The 20,416-nt window shown below is 43.3% G+C and overlaps 1 protein-coding gene across 3 annotated transcripts in view; it reads left to right on the top strand.

Moving 5' to 3' along the window:
- The window catches only part of LOC149874425 (cystathionine beta-synthase-like), a 48,864-nt gene extending 36,596 nt beyond the window's left edge, over positions 1-12,268 (top strand). For all 3 annotated transcript variants that reach the window (XM_090061496.1, XM_090061488.1, XM_090061505.1), the window contains 2 exons: positions 3,243-3,327; positions 4,853-12,268. In XM_090061496.1, the coding sequence (XP_089917622.1) occupies positions 3,243-3,327; positions 4,853-4,962 (195 nt within the window). In that variant the 3' untranslated portion in view covers positions 4,963-12,268. The remainder of the gene's footprint in view (positions 1-3,242; positions 3,328-4,852) is intronic.
- Positions 12,269-20,416: the final 8,148 nt, after the last annotated feature.

The following is a 20,416-nucleotide window of genomic DNA, read 5'->3' as shown; positions in this document are numbered from 1 at the left end:
AACTACATCTCCTGGTAACCACTATCATGCCAGATGTACTGGTCATGGTATAATTCATTCTTGTCTAAATTTTTAGAACTTTCCTTTTCTTAAAGTTTTGAATTGCTGATACATTGGAGCAACATGGTTACATACGCAACCTTTCAGAAGCACCATAGATTCTTGCTCTTTTTGGTTATGCTTATTTAGAACCTCTGCTAGTGAACCTGGGATAGTAAGGGTGCTACACTTTTACAAAGGTAGCGTATAGTATTTTTTGTAGATAAAGATCTTTGGCACAGCACACCTCAAGTAAAAGACAATGTGATGCTGCCAAGACAATGAAAACCCTCTCTGGAATGGCTGTCACAATTTTTTCTTACCAATTTGGTCACCTTGAATTTGAAGAATATTAACTCCAGCTTTGATTTAAAGTTACCAAATGACCCTTATCCTAAAACTGAAGGCTTAAGTCATGAAATAACTTAGTCAATCAAGTATTGCACATTGACAGGCAGAGAAGACCATTCTCACAAGCAAGCCACAAAAGTGTGACTCAAAGAAGTTGGATAATGTTATTCCCAGATTCTTTCAGAAGAACAATGGAATAATGCATCAGCTACTAACAATTGCCCGGTGTTATGCAGACGCATAGATGCACACCTTGCTGGGATCGTTTGACCCCAGCACTCTTTCCTGCCATGGCGGGGGGTCGGACTAGATGATCTGCTCAGGTCCCTTCTGACCCTAGAAACTATGAAACTATGAAAATATAGTAACTGCTTTGAAGACCAAATGAACCAAAAAGTTCCAAAGAGTCAAAAGCTGTAGGAGAAGAGAGAATTTGCAAGCAAAGCATTTTGGGTTTAATTGGCCACCTCTTTTAGCATGGTTTAAATTTTTTACTCACTTTATAGGGAACACCTCCACTGTATCTTGTTTCCATTGACTGCAGAAGAGAGTTTGTATGCTAGCTGGCAAGAAAACTTTGAGCCTGATCCAATATGTGTTGGTTCCATTAACATTGTTTAGAGTTTTGCCTCTATTCTTTTGGGCCTTGTGTGCAAATCTGACTCTTTTAGACATCTTGGGTGCCTGTAGACATGCTGGGGTGCTGCTCTGACATGCTGTAATTACAGTGTGTCAGAGCAGACTCAGTTATCTGCTGGAGTGTGCTAATTAGCATGCTTCAGCAGCTTCAGGATCTCATGTATTCAGCATCCCCACACTTCAAAATGGCACTAGGGGCACTTTAACTAAAATTAGCTGAATGAGCTTTAATAAAGCATCCCTGCTGCCACTTTAAAGTGTGGGATGCTGAATACACGAGACACTGTGAGTGCTTTAATTAGAGCCATTTGAAAAATAATGGTGAGGAAGAAATCAGACCAAATTCTATAAGTTCACTTCCATTAAGAATCAAGAATACTTAAATTTAAGCATTGGTTGTAGCTGTCTTTGTACTCACTTTCTTTGATAACTTATCCTAGCTAGTCTGAGCTTTGAAGTGTTTGGAAAGAGATATTTATGAAACACCTCAGCATTTATCAATCTGTAGGTAAACCCAGATACCAGGAAAAGGTGGTGGTTTATTCAAACGAATAAAATGCTTGCAGTGACATGGTAGAAAATTTTTGTATAAAAGAACATGGTTTGAAGACAGTTTTCAGGTAAAATTTTTGGCTTAAGAAAGGGAAACTTCTTGAAATTGCAGGGAGGTGGGAAAACCTCTTTAACAGGTTTGTGAAGCACACAGGAGTGACTTGTGGGATGGATAGCCAGCTGGGAATTGTGCTAGCACTAGCATTGCTTTTCCCAGCCCCTTGCTCCCCTGCTATAGCATGGGCACAGCTTCCTGCTGGTGGGGAGTTGCATCAGGGCCAGGCAGCTGGAAGTTGTATCCACACTGCTATCGTTCTCCACACGCTGTCTGTCCTACCCTCCTCCCCTGCCAGATCCAGTGGCTCCATGGGCTGGATTTGGCCCGCAGATCACATGTTGCCAACCCTGGTCTAGTCCATAGTATACTAGACAGAGCTCAGTTTTACAACTCAGCCTAGACTGTTCTCAGGGCAAAATTTATTTCCTAGTCCCATTCTGAGGTTTTATCAAGCTAAAGGCCATTCGCTATACCTGTTCATCCTTTACTTGTATGAAAGTTCCCTCCCAAAGCAGATGTTTAGTAGCCCAGCCAAAAAAACAGATTTGTTTTTGCCTTGATTGAAGCACATAGAAAATATTAAACTGGTTGTTTGTGCAATGTAGGGTTTTTGGTTTCCGTTTAGCCACTGCCAACAAATAAGATTAATAGTCGAGGCCAGGGTTTTTTTTAAGTACGGTTATTTCAAATGGGAATATGTTGCCTTTAAAAAAATCTGGCCCTTGTATTGTTTTATTGTTCCAATTTGCTCAAGAAATAGTTTAAACAGCTTTACTGATGCTAAAAATGAATTCTTGGTCCTGGGTTCTTTATCCTGAGTCTGAACAAGATATTAACTCAGCATTCTTCACTCTTGAGGAGGTTTGTTTTTCTTATGGCTTTTCTCTACCCTCTTTGCAAACTTCCCCAAAAATTCTCTTCTGACTAAATTTGAAGCCCGAATGAATTTGTTTTTTCTTCCCAGTCTTTCCAGAGCTCTGTGGGTAAGCATACTCTTGAGCTGATATGGTGTCGGTCTCTTATTAGGTGCTTGGATCAGCGTTAGTCCCTGTTTTTAAAAAACAGCTCTCCTACATTTTAGTCAGAATGAAAATGTCACATGCTACATTCTTTTGTGTTTCCTTTTTAAGGTTCAGCTTCTTTAAAAAAAACAAAACCAGCACCATTTAATAAGGTATATTGAGGCCCCCAGTGGTGGTGTGTCCCAGGCAGGCTGTTTCCAAACATGCTCCCACTGTACACTCCAGACTTGGAAATACGTTGGTAAGGCTGCTCCAGGGCATCCCACTACTGCCACTCTACTCTTAAGACTCTGATCTCCAGTGTGTTTGAGAGCAGCCACTGGAGGGGCCGCAGGGATCACTTCTGGGTTTGGAGTATGAGTGCAAGGCGAGAGAGGGAGGGCAGGTGAATGGCCAGACTAGGGCATGCCATTTCTGTGTTGTGGATGTACCCATTAGGACATAACATCATGGAGCACTCTGATCATGAACAGTGCTATCTGTGTACTTATTATTTTAATTTTAATGATGTTGGGGGGGGGGGCTTTCTATCATTTAGTTACCACAGGACACTTTGCTTTTATGTTACTTCCTCATTGTAGATTCATCTGAAAGACAACTTGGGGAAACTCTCTCATATCCTGGAAATAGACCACTTTGCTCTAGTAGTCCATGAACAGATTCAGTGTAAGTATAATGTACTGCACCTTTTAAAATGTAGCCCTTATGTACACAGTACCATGTGACAAGGGAAGACCCTGTATAGGAGGCTTTTGATGTCCTGCATGGTACAAGTCGGCAAAAGCAAGGGTCTCTGTTATATTGTGGTATTTCTGTATAATTACTCCGCAAACAATGGGAGCAGTTCTGCTTCTGCTATCCATATGAAGTAATAATTAAATCCAGGAGTTGCTTCACAGATTTCTGTTGCATTATTCCAGAATAAAGAATGGCCCAAAATGAGCAGTGCTAACAGGTTCTGTCTACCCTGTTGTGTTAGTCATTTCAATAAATTATATTTATTCTTTGTTTTGGTAGGAGTTAGTTAATGAATAACATGTTGTAATCAAGCCTGTTTTTTTTCTTATGATGCCCATGATCTAAATTGCAGTTCTCCCATGGCAACGAGTTCCACAGGTTAACTCACACTGGGGCTTTTATTAGTTTGGTTTTTGTTGTTGTTTAATGGAAAAACCTTCTTACCTTTTAATTTCTTTGGAAGCAGATAAAAGATAAATGAGAGCATACCTGTAACCATCGCTAAAACAATTCCACATTTCCTATTCCTGCTCATTTCCTTTTTAAATTTGCCTAAATAACTTCTCCTCCTATAAGAGATTTTTGAAGCCCCTAATTTGCATTGCCATGCTCTAGTCTTTCTGCAATATCCTGTAATAAGTGAGGTGACCAAAAATGATACTCGGAGTTAGGATGTGCCATTGGCTTATGCAAGTGGTGTTGTATTATGAATTATCACCAGGTCCCTTCTGTATTATAAGCTACGGACACAGGGGCTGTGCATCATGGCACTGAGAAAGTTTTCAGTGAGCTGCCTATCTTAACATTTACCTGGGGGGTGGGGAGGGTGCATATATGCAATTAATTTACAGCTCATCATGGTGTCATGATAATTCAGTTTATTCTTTCCCTTGTTATCTTGCATTTTCTACATAGAATCTCACCTGTTAATGTGAGGCCTGTTTGTTTGCTGAATTCCCTCTGAAGTCATGCACAGTCCTCTGGAGTCTTCAGTAACACACTTGTTCACCCCAATTCGAGATAACTAAGAATGTTAAATATCAAGTCCTAGTACCATATTTTAGAGCTGGGTTTTTTTTCCATCTTGATAACAGACTGCTTATTTATGTCCCTTGTTGTCAGTTGGTTTTTTTATCATAACAGATCCTTGCCTTTCCTCCCATGACTGTTTAGTGCCAACAGCTACCTCTTGGGAGCCTTTAGCAGACATTTCAGCCATTCCTAGAGTTCTCTCAGCTGAAATAGGAGTTGGCTTCCATCAGCTACGGCACATAGTAATATCTGACCCTACCTCTGGACTTTTGGAATTATTTGCCCTGACTTCTAGTTTGAGAAAGGCATGGTGTGAAAATTGCATGAGTGGCTCAGTCTGTTCTGTTTGGTATAAGATCATTTGTCTATTGGCTCAAGTTTTGTAAAGGTGGGGAAAAAACTCTTTTATGTTTTCATATAGATCACAGTGACGGCACATCTAGTAAGAGACAGATGGTGTTTGGCATTGTTACAGCCATCGACCTGCTTAACTTTGTGACTGCACGGGAGCGGCAAAGAAAAAACACCTAAGCTATGGGGTCAGCATGTTTGCAGCTTCTGCAACAACATTTTCCAGTCTCCAAAAAGAATATCAGGTCCCTTTCTTTTCCTAGATAGAAAGTTCTGTCTCTTGTTTTTTGTTTTTTAACTTTCCAGAAATAAACACAGCTGGCCATCCTGACTTCCGTAATGTAACTGACACATCTAAATATTTCATGACTTTTTCGGTTTGGTTTTGAATCAGAGAGGCAATATTCCCTGCCAAGATATAGGTTTCTATTTTTCTAAATGCTACCTAAATTAACTAGTGTGAACCTAATTGATTGTGTCCTAATGTTTAATTGTTTGAAACATTTCTGGAACCTAACTAAAGGGAAGACCATCTGTGAGATGGTATTTGGTTTAAGGATGTTGAGTAAGTCAAAGATGCTGGGCATAGTGCCAATAGCAGTATGCCCCTTTGTAGTAAGAGATGGTTAGTGTTGAGTGTGTTTGGGGGCAGGGGAGGGATGATGTTTTCATTTACAGCAAGGTAGCCATCAGGGAAAGGGTTAAAGTAAAATTCAGTTGGGGACTGGTTTTAAGATTTTCCTCAACCAGTTACCATGAAGCAAACCTACTCCTTGCCTTGTCTTATCTATGATGTTACAGTGAGATAGTAAACAAGTATCCATGCAAAAGATGGACTTTTTAATTTGTGAGGACAGAAACTCTTGCTTATTTCCACCTTGGTAAACAAGCATAGGTGCAAACACAAGAACAAAATTGGAGCAAGCTGTTTACAGGTGTTTAATTTACAGGTGGTCCTATAACTTTACACTGGCCAGGGTAAGAACCTTTCTTAGCAACCCACCAGTTTTTCAAGTGCTTCTGACCTCTAGCTGTCTACTGCAGGGGAAAAAAAATGTTTGTTTGTAATGTGAACGAAAACATAACTGCATCAAAGACAAATCTTGCCTAGATAACAAGCATATAAACTGTATTGCAGCCAGCAGGACTACCAGTTTATGACAAAATTTAGCTAATTCTATGAGACAAATATTCTGGATTCTCAGTGCCTTACACTACCTGTGCTCGATTGAGATGGCACTGTCTCAGCTGGTCAGGGAGTACAGGCATGCTGAACATTAGCTACAGTTTTCTTCCACTTCCAGAATTGTCTGGACTCTCATGTGCCTCTGACTTTACATAATGGGAATGCGGTTGTATCTGAGTTAATAGCATAATCCACATATCCCCGTACTGTGGCTTAAAGGTAAGCATCAGCCAAACAGTTGGGTGATTTGCATAAGCACTCTGTGGATTTTGTTTATGGAAAAAAATCACCATATTTCATCCTTATTACGGGTGCTGTAATCCTCCTTCTCTGATTGGCTATTTGTTAGGAGCAAAGCTTCCTTCAGCAGTGGTAATTCTGTTTCAGTTTCTCACTTCCCTCTACTGAAGAAAAATGTACATGAAAAAAGAGAAGCCAAATAACAACATCCAGCGAAGTTCCAATAGGCAGTTAGACAAGAGGAAAATCATTGGTTTTAATGGTGGTTCCCACCATACACCACCACCGGCCTCGTTTCGTTCTATCCGTCCATTCCTAGATATCAGCAGCTCTTTTAGCTGCTAGCTTTCTCTTGCAAAAATCCACAGGACCTTTTCCTTCCAATCCAGAAGGAAATGAACAAAAAAAGTTTAACAAAAATATTTATCATCATAGTGATCACAGCCTTGCTGGCTTGGAAATAAGTGAAGAAAAAGAAAGGTTGAGGGAGTGAAGGAAATAAAGCAGTTGATGGTTGAGAAGATGAGACTGAAGAGAAGTACTGGTAGCACCACTTATCTGTCAGTAATTTCAAGAGTTCACTGTGCATCCTCTTCCCTTTTAACTTCCCCATTTAAACATGTCATTATAGGAATAATAATTTCAGGACGGTTTGTGGTATGCCTTTAACATTGTGCCCAAAGTAGACCAAACTCTCCTGCCGTTACCTCTGTGTGTTATTACCTTAGATCCTGGAAGTCACCCCAAGTTATTACTATATTGACACTTATACATTCAGGCAAAGTGTCTGAAAGACTTGGTCTCGAGGCAGAAGGTGAAGTCTGTAAGCCATAGATCTGAATGCCTTAAAGAAATGGTTTCCTTTCATTTGGTCCTAGCTTGGCCTAAGTAATTCTTCAAGTATATAAATCCAGGAAACCATCACCACCAAGAAAACAAGAATCAGAAGAAAGGGGCTGTACAGTATTAGAAAAAAAATCCTAGAAAAAGTTAAGTACAGTAGTAGGCAAGGTCAGTCTAATTACCAGCAGAAGGGATTTCATGGCAAAACACCCCCTGATAGGATCCACACAGTTAGGTTTCCTAGGCTCTCTATGGCAGCTTGGCTTCAGTGATGCCATGAGGCTCCCTTGCTTTCCGGCTTGTTCAGTTTCTTCACTTCATTGTAGCAGATCAGGGATTTCTGAAGCTGCTTCCCCTTTTTAAAAACTGTTTGTGTTTGATGGGATTAAACCAGAGTAACTGATATGGCATCATTAGGAAACATCCTCTCTCTAGTGCTACTTGCATTTTCAAGCAATAATGTAACAGATGAAGCTTGGTGAACAAACAATCATGCTAGGAAGGATTAAAGATGGGAAGTCATTCCTAATTTTTAATCAGACTGGGAGGGTAGAGGGGAAATGAAGAAGCACAGCCCCCTACTGGGACCTGATAGGCAGAATTATCATTTAAAAAATATTCTCCAAGGAGGAAGTCCTGGTTTTATTGAGCCTGGCTGCCCCATCAAAGGGACAGCAGAGGGAGTGCCACAGTGGAGCAGAGCATTCCTGCTCCATACACGCTGCTCCTACACATATGTGGCAAGCTTGTTGATGCCTTGGAAATCCAGCATGTTGGAGCAGACTCAATTAACAGAGTCTGCATAGAGCACGGAAATTCATGTGCTCTAGCAGCCTCTCGTGTCACCCATATCAGCACCGCTGTGCATCTCCTCACTGACAAATGGTGGTGGTGTGCTTTGAAATAAAATGCGTCCAATAAGCCTTAGTTCAAAGCACCCCACCACCATTTTTTCAGCTCAGGAATGCATGGCAGCGCTGATGAACATGATGTGCAGATGCTTTTAATTGGTGTGGCTTGCTAATTAAAGTGCCTGGCACCACATTTGAGAGCACATGTAAAAATGCTGAGCTGAAATGGGTGTAATGCCTGGCGCTGAGCACATGCCAATAGGTACACCCAAGAGAGAGTAGATTGGTGTATCCCAGTGCTCACTCAGTGTGGCTACACTACATTATATCCATTTGGGGGTGAGCTCACATGGCACAGTGTATGCCATGCTTCACTGTGCTGCTCCCAATCACAGGCCTTTGACTGTGTGGATATGCCAGAAAGCGTCAGGTGCTGGCCCTTAAGAAATTCAGCTGTTTCCGTTTTCATTATGGTACGTAGGAACTGACCCCCCAGTTTGTTGGCAACTGATCAGTGATTGCCTGTTATTGGCATGTTCTTATTAGACATGCATGTCACTGATTTGCTAACTGCAGATCACAGGTTTTCAGCAAATTGGAATTAAAGGAATTTCTTCAAAAAGGGACTAGCAATCTGGCTAAAACTTACATTTCCAGTTGAGGGTTAAAATTAGAATTTGAAAAAGCCCTCACATGAGCTCCAGTTAAAAACACATGCTGGGTTTTGTTGGTGTTGTTTTAGTGTGTGTGTTTTATTTTTAAGAGAATCCAGGCCAGGGGGGATAAAGATACTTCATTCTTTACCCTGTAGATCTCTCTGTGTACATCTCTATAGGTGTCCAGGGGCTCTTCTGGTTCAAGCTACTAGACCCGCGGAAGAAACCCAAGTGGTTCTCTCCCTGAAATGTAAGAGGGCAAATTTTGCACCATTCCAGCCACTATATATTCCTCCACTGGGGAGAACCATAGTTAATGCTACATACCACCAATCCTAGGAGAAAAAAACAGCCCTAGGCAGACTCCTCTTGTCTCACTTCCTTCCTTTCACCTCATGTACTGTTCCTAGGAAATGGGCAGTGTTGGGGACTGCAGAGAATATTTCCATAATGCTGAGTGGTCTGACTGAGTCTTGGCAGCTCTGCAGTACATTGATAACCCTGTGAGGCTGCCATAAATTAGAGCAACCCCTAACCTAGGGGTTTACACTGGGCCCATACCAGACCTCGCAGCAACCCAGAATCTAGAGGATGCAAAGGAGGAACTTCCAGGACACCAGCACAAATTAGTTCAGAAGGGCAAGAGAATAATAGTAATTGGGAGCAAGGGTGGCTAGATTCTTATTTTGAACTGTATAACCCAGTGGTACTTCTTCAGAACAATAGCATTCAACAGTTGAAATACCCTGGCTTCACTTCTAGAAAGCTAAATCAATTTAGGTAGCCTCTGTCTGTGTGTTTAGGGTCTTTTTAAAACTGGATTAGCAATGCCACGCTGTTCCTGTAGCAACCAGGTTGGACAGACGTGCCTCACATCTGCTGCCATGTCTGCAGATCTAGTATACTATTTTTCAGAACCATCTTTCAGATCGTTTTCCCCACAGGTCTTAACTAGTTTTTGAAGAATTCATAGCATGGACACAAACCACAATCTCCTTTCTAAATGTTGTTAATGTCCTTAATGTGATTTCTGCTGCCGAGTGGAGTGGAGTGGGTGAGCCGTTAGGTGCACACCACGAGGCATGAAAGTTCAAGGAAGCTGGTAGTCCATCCTTTTTCCTTCTTACCAACTTTGCAATACTGTTCTTTCATCTCACAGAAGCGTTGTCAGCTCCCATTCCCGATAGAGAGAAATAGGGTGTTGAGCGGAGTTGGGGAAACTGACCACTCTTGAAAGTTTCATTTTCACTACCTCTTCCATTTTCCCCCTCTGGTGAGGGAGTTTGTCTTATTTCACAGTGGGCATGCCTACACGTGCATTAATGCACTGTGGTTACTGCATATTAAGTTTAGTACCTGGAATAGCAGGTACTAACTAAATGTGCAGTAGTGCCAGTGCACACCTTTTAAGTGAATCTAATGCACCATAGACTAGTTCTACTGCACACTAGCACAATAGTACAGCTTTTGCTGTGGTATACTAACGCGCAGTAGGATTAGTCTATGGTGCAGTTAGCATCTCTTGTAGACGTGCCCAGTGGAGTGGGTTTGTTGCCATGGCAGTGGGCTTTTTTGGAAGTCATGACAAAGGTTCTGATTGCGAATTTGCTTTACTTGCCCTAATCTGAGTTTCTGATGTTCTTAAGGAGTTCACCATTTTACTGTTGTGCTTACAAATCCATCTGATGCTTCAGGCTTGCTGGTATCAATGGGAATAAAAAGGGAAATTGATTCTGCAAGTGCCAAAGATACAGTTTTGGAAAGCGATTGAGGAAAGAAGCTGTATTTCCATACTGGGTTTGGAATCAAAGATGATTAATCGGGGCTTCACCTCTCATAGAGGGGTTATATTTAAGAGCTTAATTAGTGCTAGTGCTGAAGTATTCTCAGCCCCCTTCTAAAATAAACTTTTGCACTGGTGGATGCTAAGAAAGAGCGTTGGTGTAGAACTGGGAGGGCAGAGTGGCCATGAGAGTAAAGAGTCAGAGAAAATCTTGAATTCCCATTGCTTTGCATGTCTCTATTTGTGCACAGTACAAACAAGTACACAAATGATGAGGCTACACCGTAGTGCTCAGTAGAGAAAGGGTGTCTGCTAACTACTTAAAATTGGCTGCATCTACACAAGACACAGAAAGCGCAGTCGTTACTGCGCAGTCAGGTAGTACTTATATAAACAAGTACTAAATGACTGCAGCATAACCGGAGTTACAGCACACTCACACCAAAGAATACTTTCTCGTGATGCTGACTGCACAGTACCTCGTGACTGCTGCACAGTAGTGTCGCATCATGCTTCCTGCCATGCAGTGCTACTGTACAGTAGTCACGGGCTACCAAGTAGTCAGCATCTCATGTAGACGCAGCCATTGAGTAGTAACTCTTGTTGTCCAGAGGAACCAGGAGTTTTGTGGCTGATTTAAGACTTTCAAGCCTACATAGGAGTGGGGCATTAGCAGGGCCACAGACTGAAGTACCTTGGTGCAACCCTTCAGGAACATGCTCATCCTCTGGTTATGCAGGAATGTTATTAACCTGGTTTGGTCAATAGGGGTAGTAGCACTGCACTGATTGCCTAGCAGCATTTCTCTGTTTACAGTACTGTGACGACCAAATAATGTGGGCAGTTTTTAGCCCATGTCTTAAGTCCAAAGCTCGAATAAAACTTTTCTTTTTCCTGACATGGGTTCCTGCATCTGCCAGATGGTCTAGTTTTTTGTAAGCAGATGCTGACCATCTTCCTACAACTACTTTGTACAGGGATATTTATATTAAATTGTGACATGGTATTTGTGCATCCATTTTCTCCCCCCACCCATGCCCAAACCTCTCTGTTTAGCAGTGACTCTTTAAAACCACATAGGTTTTCTTAAAGGCACAAATTCCAACTAAATTTGTGCAGGTACAAATCAAGAGGGCGTGAAGCAGTGTGGCTGTACCCCCTTTTGGCTGTGTCATGCAAGAGCTCTCTGCCCAAGATCTTCCTTGAGTCCCTGCTTGCTTTCTTGTGGTTCCTGGTCCTCCTTTCCTTTACTGATGAATTTAGTGACGGAGGGGAAGGGTGAACAAGAGTGGTGTTCGCCCCCTGGGCTCCAGAGCCATGCAAAGACAGGGGCTCTAGCCAGATCCCACCCTGATCAAATGGTGAGTTCAGAGCTGACTGCTCACTTGGAGCCCACACTGACCAGGCAGCGAGCTCAAAGTGGAGGGGAAGCACTCCCCATTCTTACCTTGTTCCTGGATTCACTACTGAGTAATTCTGCAAAGTTGCCTGGTAACTTCACAGTTGCAAGATAAGGGTTTAAAGATTATTTTAAAGTCCTTGTGACCAGTATCTTTTTCCAATCATACCAATCTATGGCTGACTCCAGAATTTCATGCAAATGAATTCATCCTTTCAACAGATTTATGCATACCTAGCTGATCATGGGATAAACAACTTTAAACTGTCTTTAAACTGTTGATTACAACACTGAACTTCAAGCAGGGAAATACCCACTGGTGTGAAACACCTTAGTTCTTGCAGATTTCCCTCTGCATTTTTTTCTCACTTTGTATCAATGTTAAAGCTACTCTTCAGTGGTGAAGGGAGGTCTTTTATTCTTTAAAGCAAAAATAATCATTCAATGTATACTGTACCGTGTTTGTTTTACAGCTGTTCACTGTACAATGTAAAAAGTTCAATAAAAGTCACTGGATTGGTGAAATTACATGGATTGAGTTCATTATTTTTCCTTTGCCCATCCAAGTGGCTAGCACTTTAGACTATACACCTATTATAGGAAATTTCCATCCACTACAGGGCAGCACCTTGTTTCACCTCATTGGCTATAAATTGCTGTACTCCTTCCATATTTTTTGAAGCAGCTGAGAGTATGACAAAATGTTGGCAAGGAGCCATGTGTAATTGTCTCCCTTTGATAAGATATGTAACAGTTAAAATGCAAACTTAGGCACAGAAAAAGCCACATGCTGCTGTTCACCATACATTATTAAGAGTTCAATAAAAGTGACTACACTGATTAAATTACACTGTAATTGAGTTTGTTTATTATTTTTCCTTTGACCGCCCAAGTGGCTAGTACTTTAGACTACATACTTATATTATAGGAAATTTCCATCCACTACAGGGCAAAACTTTGTTTCACCTCATTGGCTGTAAATCATTGTATGCCTCCCATATTTCTTGAAGAAGCTGAGAGTATGACAGGATATTGGCAAGGAGCCGTGTTTATTGTCTCCCTGTTGATAAGATATGCAACAGTTAAGATGGAAACTTAGGCACAGGAAAAGCCATGTGGTGTCATGTTAAAGTACCTACCAGTAGCAGAAAGAGGGGTGGGTGACCAAGGTACCAGTCCCAGATGCCTACTTAAATAGAGCTCAGGAACAGCAGTCATCACCACAGCCAGCTCAGCCCTTGTCACCCTAAACCACCACCACTATCACTGAGACCACACACCCAGATAATTAGGTGTTTGATACCCACAGCAACTCACTCCTACTTGCCCATATTACATATGTGTCATATTTTTTATTACTAATTGGACTGATGCTTGCATATACAATAAAGATGGACTAATATGGGTTTCTATGAGCATTTGCTATGGTTTTCAGTATGCTCGCATATTACAGTTGCATTAATGAAAAATTAATATTTAATTTCCCTTTTTTTCTAAGCTGTGAGGGGGGTAAGTGAAATTGCTGGCTATATTGCACTGCTGGGAAGCTACGTGTTCATTTATGTTCTTTCGCAGTTCCCTAATGCCTTGGCTAATGGCTTATCGCAAAACATTGTAGAAATGTTTTATGTTCATTGTGCATGAAAATAAATATTTAATCACTTAATTTTTTTTTCTAAGTTAACTTGCATAGCAAATTCTCTTAACTGAGGATGTGCTGTGTGTGAAGTTGGAGAGATTTCTGTTGTTGTATTTCCCCCACCACCACCACCCTTTTACTAATGCTTCCACTCAACAAAAGAGATTTTCAAGAGCTCACAGTAGGGATTTACTACAGAAGTCATAGTGTACCATCCTTTCCAGCATTTTGTTAGTCGGGTTAAAGTCTGTGCTGTCAGTGCACAAGTGTGGTATAGCTATGCATAAGCTATAGCTTTAAACTTGCCAGCATGGGTATGACTAGCCATAGCAGCATAGAGCTAAGTCTGAGTTAATGTACCTTGCTACTTAGCTGCTGCTACTTCTGCACCTTCAGTATAGGCATTCCTTCAGATTTAGAAAACCTTCTCCTTTGAGATTTTGATCCATGTCTTTGTCTAACAGTTCTTTCCAAGACAGGACACATTGGAGAGCTCAGCAGATGGGCATAAAATATGAAAATTCCCTTTTCACTCCCTTCTGGCCCATACTTCTAAATCAGGGGAGCCAGGGCTGGTTTATGGACTGGATCAGACCCATGGAGCCCTAGCCACATGCCTGATCCAGCACATGTAGCGCCCACCCATCTGGGATGCTGGCCTGAACAAGCACCATGCGCAGCATGGTGTGGGTCTCAAACCTGGCCCCAGTGAGCGTGGTGTGCAGGACAGCCCAGAGACCAGACCCAACCCCAGCAAGCACCACATGCAGCACAGGGCTGGCTGGCACAGTGTATGGGTCAACAAGACAGCAGCAGGGGCCGGATTATGGAGCTCCACAGGCTGGATTCAGCCTGTGGGCTGTATATTTGACACCCCTGTCTTAAATGATTGGTTGAAACAGAGCCTGAGTAGGTAGTGATGACATGTGATTGCCAACAGCTCTGTGGTGACACACAGGATATATGTTCTGCTCCTTTCATTCAGATAGGTAGCAGACAGGTGTCACTCAGAAGCCCAGACGCATAACAGGGCAGCTCATGCCCTAGACAGTTGCAGTGTATGGGGCGCCACCAGCTGCTACTGTGGCTGCAGATGTTTTTTGCCCCCTCTGTCTGTTTGGACCCCAGAGCTGCTGCCTTGGTTACCCTGTCTCTGTTACACAACTGCACAGACCCACCATTACAGCAGTGTATCTTCAGCAGGGAGGTTGAGGGCTGACTGGGCATGGAGGGCAAGGTAGCCTAAGCCTGTGTCCTATTCAGTGCAGTAAAAAAGGGCTCACGTGCTCCCCGCAAGTTCACTCCCACCCTCCTTTTCAGCTTGCAGTTCTGGGCTGCCTGCTCCCCCTGCCTACTTCACAGAGTATCTTCGCATTTCTGCATCAGCTCCTCAACATGTGCCCAAATCAGCTCTATGTGGGCAGAGTGCAGGGCTCCAGTATCTTTCAGTTCTAAAGACATCATGATGACTGAGCAGAACTAGAGATCCCTCTTTAGTGAAAGAAGCAACAGCTTTCCTATCAGCTAGGGCCAACCTGATAAGAGTGAACTGTCTTCACTTCTAGACGTGCCTTTCCTGAATAAGGGTGGGACACTGCAGGGAAGTATGTACAATCTGCTATACCTGCTCTATAGATAAAAATAGGACAGCAGTCCACAAACATACCTTTCATAAGCAATACATTCCCTGTAGGAAAAAAACCATGTTAGAAGGGTGTTGGTTGTAGCCATGTTGTTCTAAGGACATAGGCAGACAACGCTCTTTGTGTAAATGTGATATCTTTTATTAGACCAACTAAAATAGTTGGAAAAATTCTTCTTTGCAAGCTTTCAGGTACAAACACCCTTCTTCAGACATAAGGAGTGTCTCTCCAATCTCTCAGTTCTACTCAAAGAGAATACAAAACACTTTTTGCAGATGAGCCTACGAACTTCACTTTATCAACCTACTATATACAAAAAACATGGACTAAATATAGACACTAGATTTATGGCACATTATAACCTACCTGGCATCTGATACCCCAGGTAACCTCTCTACAATTTACCAGCTACATTTTGTCACCAGGTCACAATTTCCCACCCCTCCTACCCCCAACCCGTTTCTTACTCATTGGCTAGGGACAGAAGTTGCACATAAACTGGTTTAAGTGTTCAGAAACTGGTTTAAAACTGTAACAGAACACAAGCTCAGTGCACACAAACCAATTTCAAAATGGCTGAAACTGGTTTAAGATAAATTTGGTTGAATGTAGTACCAGACCCCTTCCTGGTTCAAGTTAAATCACAGTCCCCCAGCATCCCAGCATGCTTTCCAGCCCTAGACTGTGCTGTGCTGTCTGCTCCAGACAGCAGGGCTGGCCCCACCCCTCTGCTCCCTATCTGGGGCAGTGAGGGCTGGCTGATGGGGTGGGAGTGGGGCAAGCGCAGCTGGAGTGCAGCCCAATCTGCAGGGATGAGGACTGTCCCACCCACCCACCCCCATCAAACCCTGGCTGGGGGCTGGGGCCAGGGAAGGGAGTTAAACACCCCTTCCCCTACTCAAACTTACTGTTGGCTACAACTGTGGACTACAAATCCCAGAGGAACCTGGAAGCAGGAAGAGAAAGTGATGAGTAGCCCTGCAGAGTCCTGCCTCAGTGATTCTGGACTGCAAATCCTAGAGACTTCAGGGGCAGCAAGAAGAGAAAGTGAACACAGCCAGAGAGCCATGTTTTAGCACGTCTCTGCTTCTGGCCTGAGCCACTGCAAGCATGTGGCTGCATTTCTTGAATCAAAGGTAAACGTCTGTTTATTTCTGTTTCAATTTAATCTCTGAAGTTTCAACTAACCTGTAAAGACTGAATCGATTCAGCCTTGGACTTTTTGAGTGTCTGTACCTAGCCATTGTCTCTCACCCCCTCTGACTCTCACTGCCACACATTTGCATTTTCACTGACCTGTATTCTTGCATGCTGGTTTCTGGCTTCTATCCAGGAAGATCACAAAACAACTCCAGATGCTCCCTCTGCCTGAAGAAGGGTGTTTGTTTAATCCTTGTATTAGAAATCTGAAGATCTGTTATATGGAACTCAGTGCATACTGTCATAAAACAGGATATTATGATCTGGCCTCTAGATGCAGACCTAGATTCAGAAGAGCAGTTCCACAAGGATTCAGAAGGGGCAGTTAGGAAGGCCAAGACAGAGATGGAATTGGGACTGGCTTCCCAGATTAAGGACAATAAGAAGTCTTTTTTTAAATACACAGGGGGTAAAAAGAAGGTCCCGGGTAATGTGGGGCCCTTGCAGGATGACGTGGGTAACGTGGTCATCACACCAGATGGCAAAGCTAACATGTTTAATGATTTCTTTGCCTCCGTCTTCCTAAGTAGGGACCAAAACAGCCACCTCCCTGCTGGGCCCCCCTCAAGGCACACCTGGGCCATGGGTTAGCGAGGATTTAGTTAGGGAGCTTCTGGAGGGGTTGGATGTATTCAAGTCAGCCGGCCCGGATGATCTCCACCCTAGAGTTCTGAAGGAACTGGCCGAGGTCATTGCAAGTTCCCTGGCACAGCTTTATGAGCACTCGTGGTGCTCTGGTGAGGTACCGGAGGACTGGAAGAGGGCCAACGTGGTCCCCATCTTCAAAAAAGGCAGGAAGGAAGACCCGGGAAACTATAGGCCGGTTAGTCTCACCTCGATCCTAGGTAAGCTGTTCGAAAAAATTATGCTGGCACACATCCAGGAGGGGCCAGCAGGGGACTGCATGCTTAGGGGCAACCAACATGGGTTCATCAATGGCAGGTCCTGTCAGACCAACCTGGTGGCCTTTTATGATCAGATCACCAGATCATTAGATGCAGGGGTAGCAGTGGATATAGTCTTCCTGGACTTCCGGAAGGCTTTTGACACTGTCTCTCACCCCGTTCTCATTAAGAAACTGGGGGGCTGTGGTGTAGACACCCACACAGTCAAATGGGTCGCCAACTGGCTGGAGGGCCACACCCAGAGGGTGGTAGTGGATGGGTCCTTCTCAACCTGGAAGGACGTGGGCAGTGGGGATCCGCAGGGCTCGGTCCTCGGGCCCGCACTGTTCAACATCTTCATCAGTGATTTGGACGAGGGGGTAAAAAGCACCCTGTTCAAATTTGCTGATGACACTAAGATGTGGGGGGACGTGGGAACATTGGAAGGATGCAACAAGCTACAATCTGACCTAGACAGGTTACAAGGGTGGGCGGACGAGAATAGGATGGGTTTCAACACAGACAAGTGCAAGGTGATGCCCCTCGGGAGGAACAACCGGCATCATACCTACAGGTTGGGGAACTCCCCTCTTGTCAGCACGGAGGCGGAAAGGGATCTGGGAGTGATCATTGACTCCAAGATGAACATGGGCCGGCAGTGTGGAGAGGCAGTAAGGAAGGCCAACCGCACCTTGGCATGCATCCACAGATGCATCACGAGCAGGTCCAAAGAGGTGATCCTCCCCCTCTATGCGGCACTGGTCAGGCCGCAACTGGAGTACTGCGTCCAGTTCTGGGCGCCGCACTTCAAGAGGGATGTCGACGGCATCGAGAGGGGCCAGAGGAGGGCCACTCACATGATCAGGGGACAGCAGTGCAGGCTCTATGAGGACAGGCTGCGGGACCTAAACCTGTTCACCTCCAAAAGAGAAGGCTGAGGGGGGATCTAGTGGCCTGTTATAAACTAGTCAGGGGGGATCAGCAGGCATTGGGGAAGTCACTGTTTCCCCGAGCACCGCCAGGAGTGACCAGGAATAACGGTCACAAGATGGAGAGGGTAGGTTTAGGTTAGACATCAGGAGGCGCTACTTCACCGTCAGGGCGGCTAGGGTCTGGAACCAGCTTCCAAGAGAAGTGGTGCAGGCTCCTACCCTGGGGGTGTTTAAGAGGAGGTTAGATGAACATCTAGCTGGGGTCATTTGACCCCAGTACTCTTTCCTGCCATGGCAGGGGATCGGACTAGATGATCTGCTCAGGTCCCTTCCGACCCTACAAACTATGAAACTATAAGGACCACAGCCCATGTTGGCCAAGTGCAGTGGTACTGTGCCATCAGCTCAACATGATTTCTCTGGAGGCAATATGATAACTTCTGAGCATCAGTGGGCTAAGACCGTATTGATTTGGGTTAAAAACAGAGAACTGGAAGGAGGAAACAGGTCACACAAAATGTGGCTTATAGCATGTGTAGCCAAGATTTTAAAAAATGGGAGTCTAAAACTTAAATACCTATAATTGAAACAAAGGCACCTCAATACACAGTCAGGTTTTTCAAAAGTGCTGAGCACTGAGTAGCTTTAGTTGGCTTTGGGGGAAGAAAACATTCCTGGAAACTATTGGGGGGTGTGGTGTGTGTGTGTGCGTGTGTGCATGTGCGCATACAACGTTCCTAAACAGTGTCTTGTGCGTATATACACACATATAACTGATATACACACACATACATGCATGCATATATTTATAATATTACAATAATACATTGTAATTGAACTACGTTTAATATAGGCTCACATATATACATTTATATAAATATGAACATAAAAGCAAATATAAATGCAATACATTATAAAATCATATTCATAATGTATATTGCATGATTATATATCAATTATATATTAACTGATAGCCTTCAGGAAATTTTATAGGATTGGTAAGTCAGAAATACTTCTCACACAGACTTTCTAGGATCCTGCAGGATTCAGCATTGTTTTCCATCAGAAACTGATGTATCTGACTCCTGCATTTAGCTTCAACAAATTATTGTTTGCTATTTCAGTCCCTTGGGCTTTAATTAACCTAATAATTGCTTTTATTAGCCAACTGTTGTGTTGAATCCTGTTAGTGCTTAAACAGTCTGACACTTAAATCATTCTTGAGCAAGAAGATAGAATTTTTTGATTCAATAGTGTGGCATCTGCCAGGTTTATTCATCAAATAATGGAACTAAGGAGCGAGCAGGGTCATGTGCCATAGTTAAGCCAAGTACTGCTTTATTAGGTGCTAAACAATCTCTGCTGCTCAGCAATTGTAATGGAAAGGAAAACAAGCATGTTACATGGCAAGTTATATGGGAACCTCCTGAACCTCCTTAGCTCCAGGGAGGAAACAGACCCTTCCTCCAGCTGATGGAACTGTGTTATCCTGGATTATTCTTAGGGAAGCTTGCTGGAGAAAAGTTAAGGAAGCAGAGCTTTACCCCACAACTTTACCATTTTGCCATGTGACATGATTGCAGTTCCTTTGAACAAGCTAATTCATATTCTTTCTTCCATACAAACCCCGAAATCCTAGGATTGAAGGAACAGCTGGGAAAGAGGCTTTTGAAATACATCAGACTTTCAGGCATTGTCTTGCGGTTATTAAGAGGAAATTTGAATTTCCTAAAACATGATTGTTGTCTTTAGTTATATTCATTAAATTTATGTCTGTAATGCCACAATCTTTAGGACTAGCCTTTGCCAGCCCTACTTATATTACTTAATCTGTAAGTGAGCCCACTGGTCTTGGGAAGACAACACATGAAACACACTATTACTAAGCATGAACAGAGGCATCAAAATCTGGCCCTTAGCAATAATAAGCTTTTAAAAACCATGACTTAAAAACAATTGTGTTTTTTTTCATTTCTAAGTCCCCTGACCCACGTTCATCTAAAGACACCATGAGAGCTGAGCCCTGGTCTCAACAATTGCACCTCTAGTGATGCCATACATGCATGGCAAGAGATACAATTTTGGGATGAGGGATCAGATCCCAATCAAGCCGTTGCTACTTGCTAGTGCTGGGGGAACCCCTGCATGGCTAGTTAGAGCCAGTTGCCACAGCCCAGTGTGGTCCTGGGGCTGGGAACAACCACCAGCTGATTGTTGGCTCCAGCTCCAGGACTGTACTGGGTCCAGTTCAAGACCCTGGTGTGGTTTTGAGGCCAGGGCTAATGATTAGCTACTTTTTAGCCCTGGCCTGACACAGCCCTGGACATGCCACACATTCAGTGCAAGGTGCCCTACGAACCAGTCATACAAATACTCTA

This window comes from Crocodylus siamensis, chromosome 1 (assembly GCF_052110815.1).
Source record: "Crocodylus siamensis isolate JL-2025a chromosome 1, ASM5211081v1, whole genome shotgun sequence".
In the NCBI taxonomy this organism is placed as follows: domain Eukaryota; kingdom Metazoa; phylum Chordata; order Crocodylia; family Crocodylidae; genus Crocodylus; species Crocodylus siamensis.
Note: the sequence above shows the minus strand (reverse complement) of the source record. Positions and strands in the feature narration are given on the sequence as shown.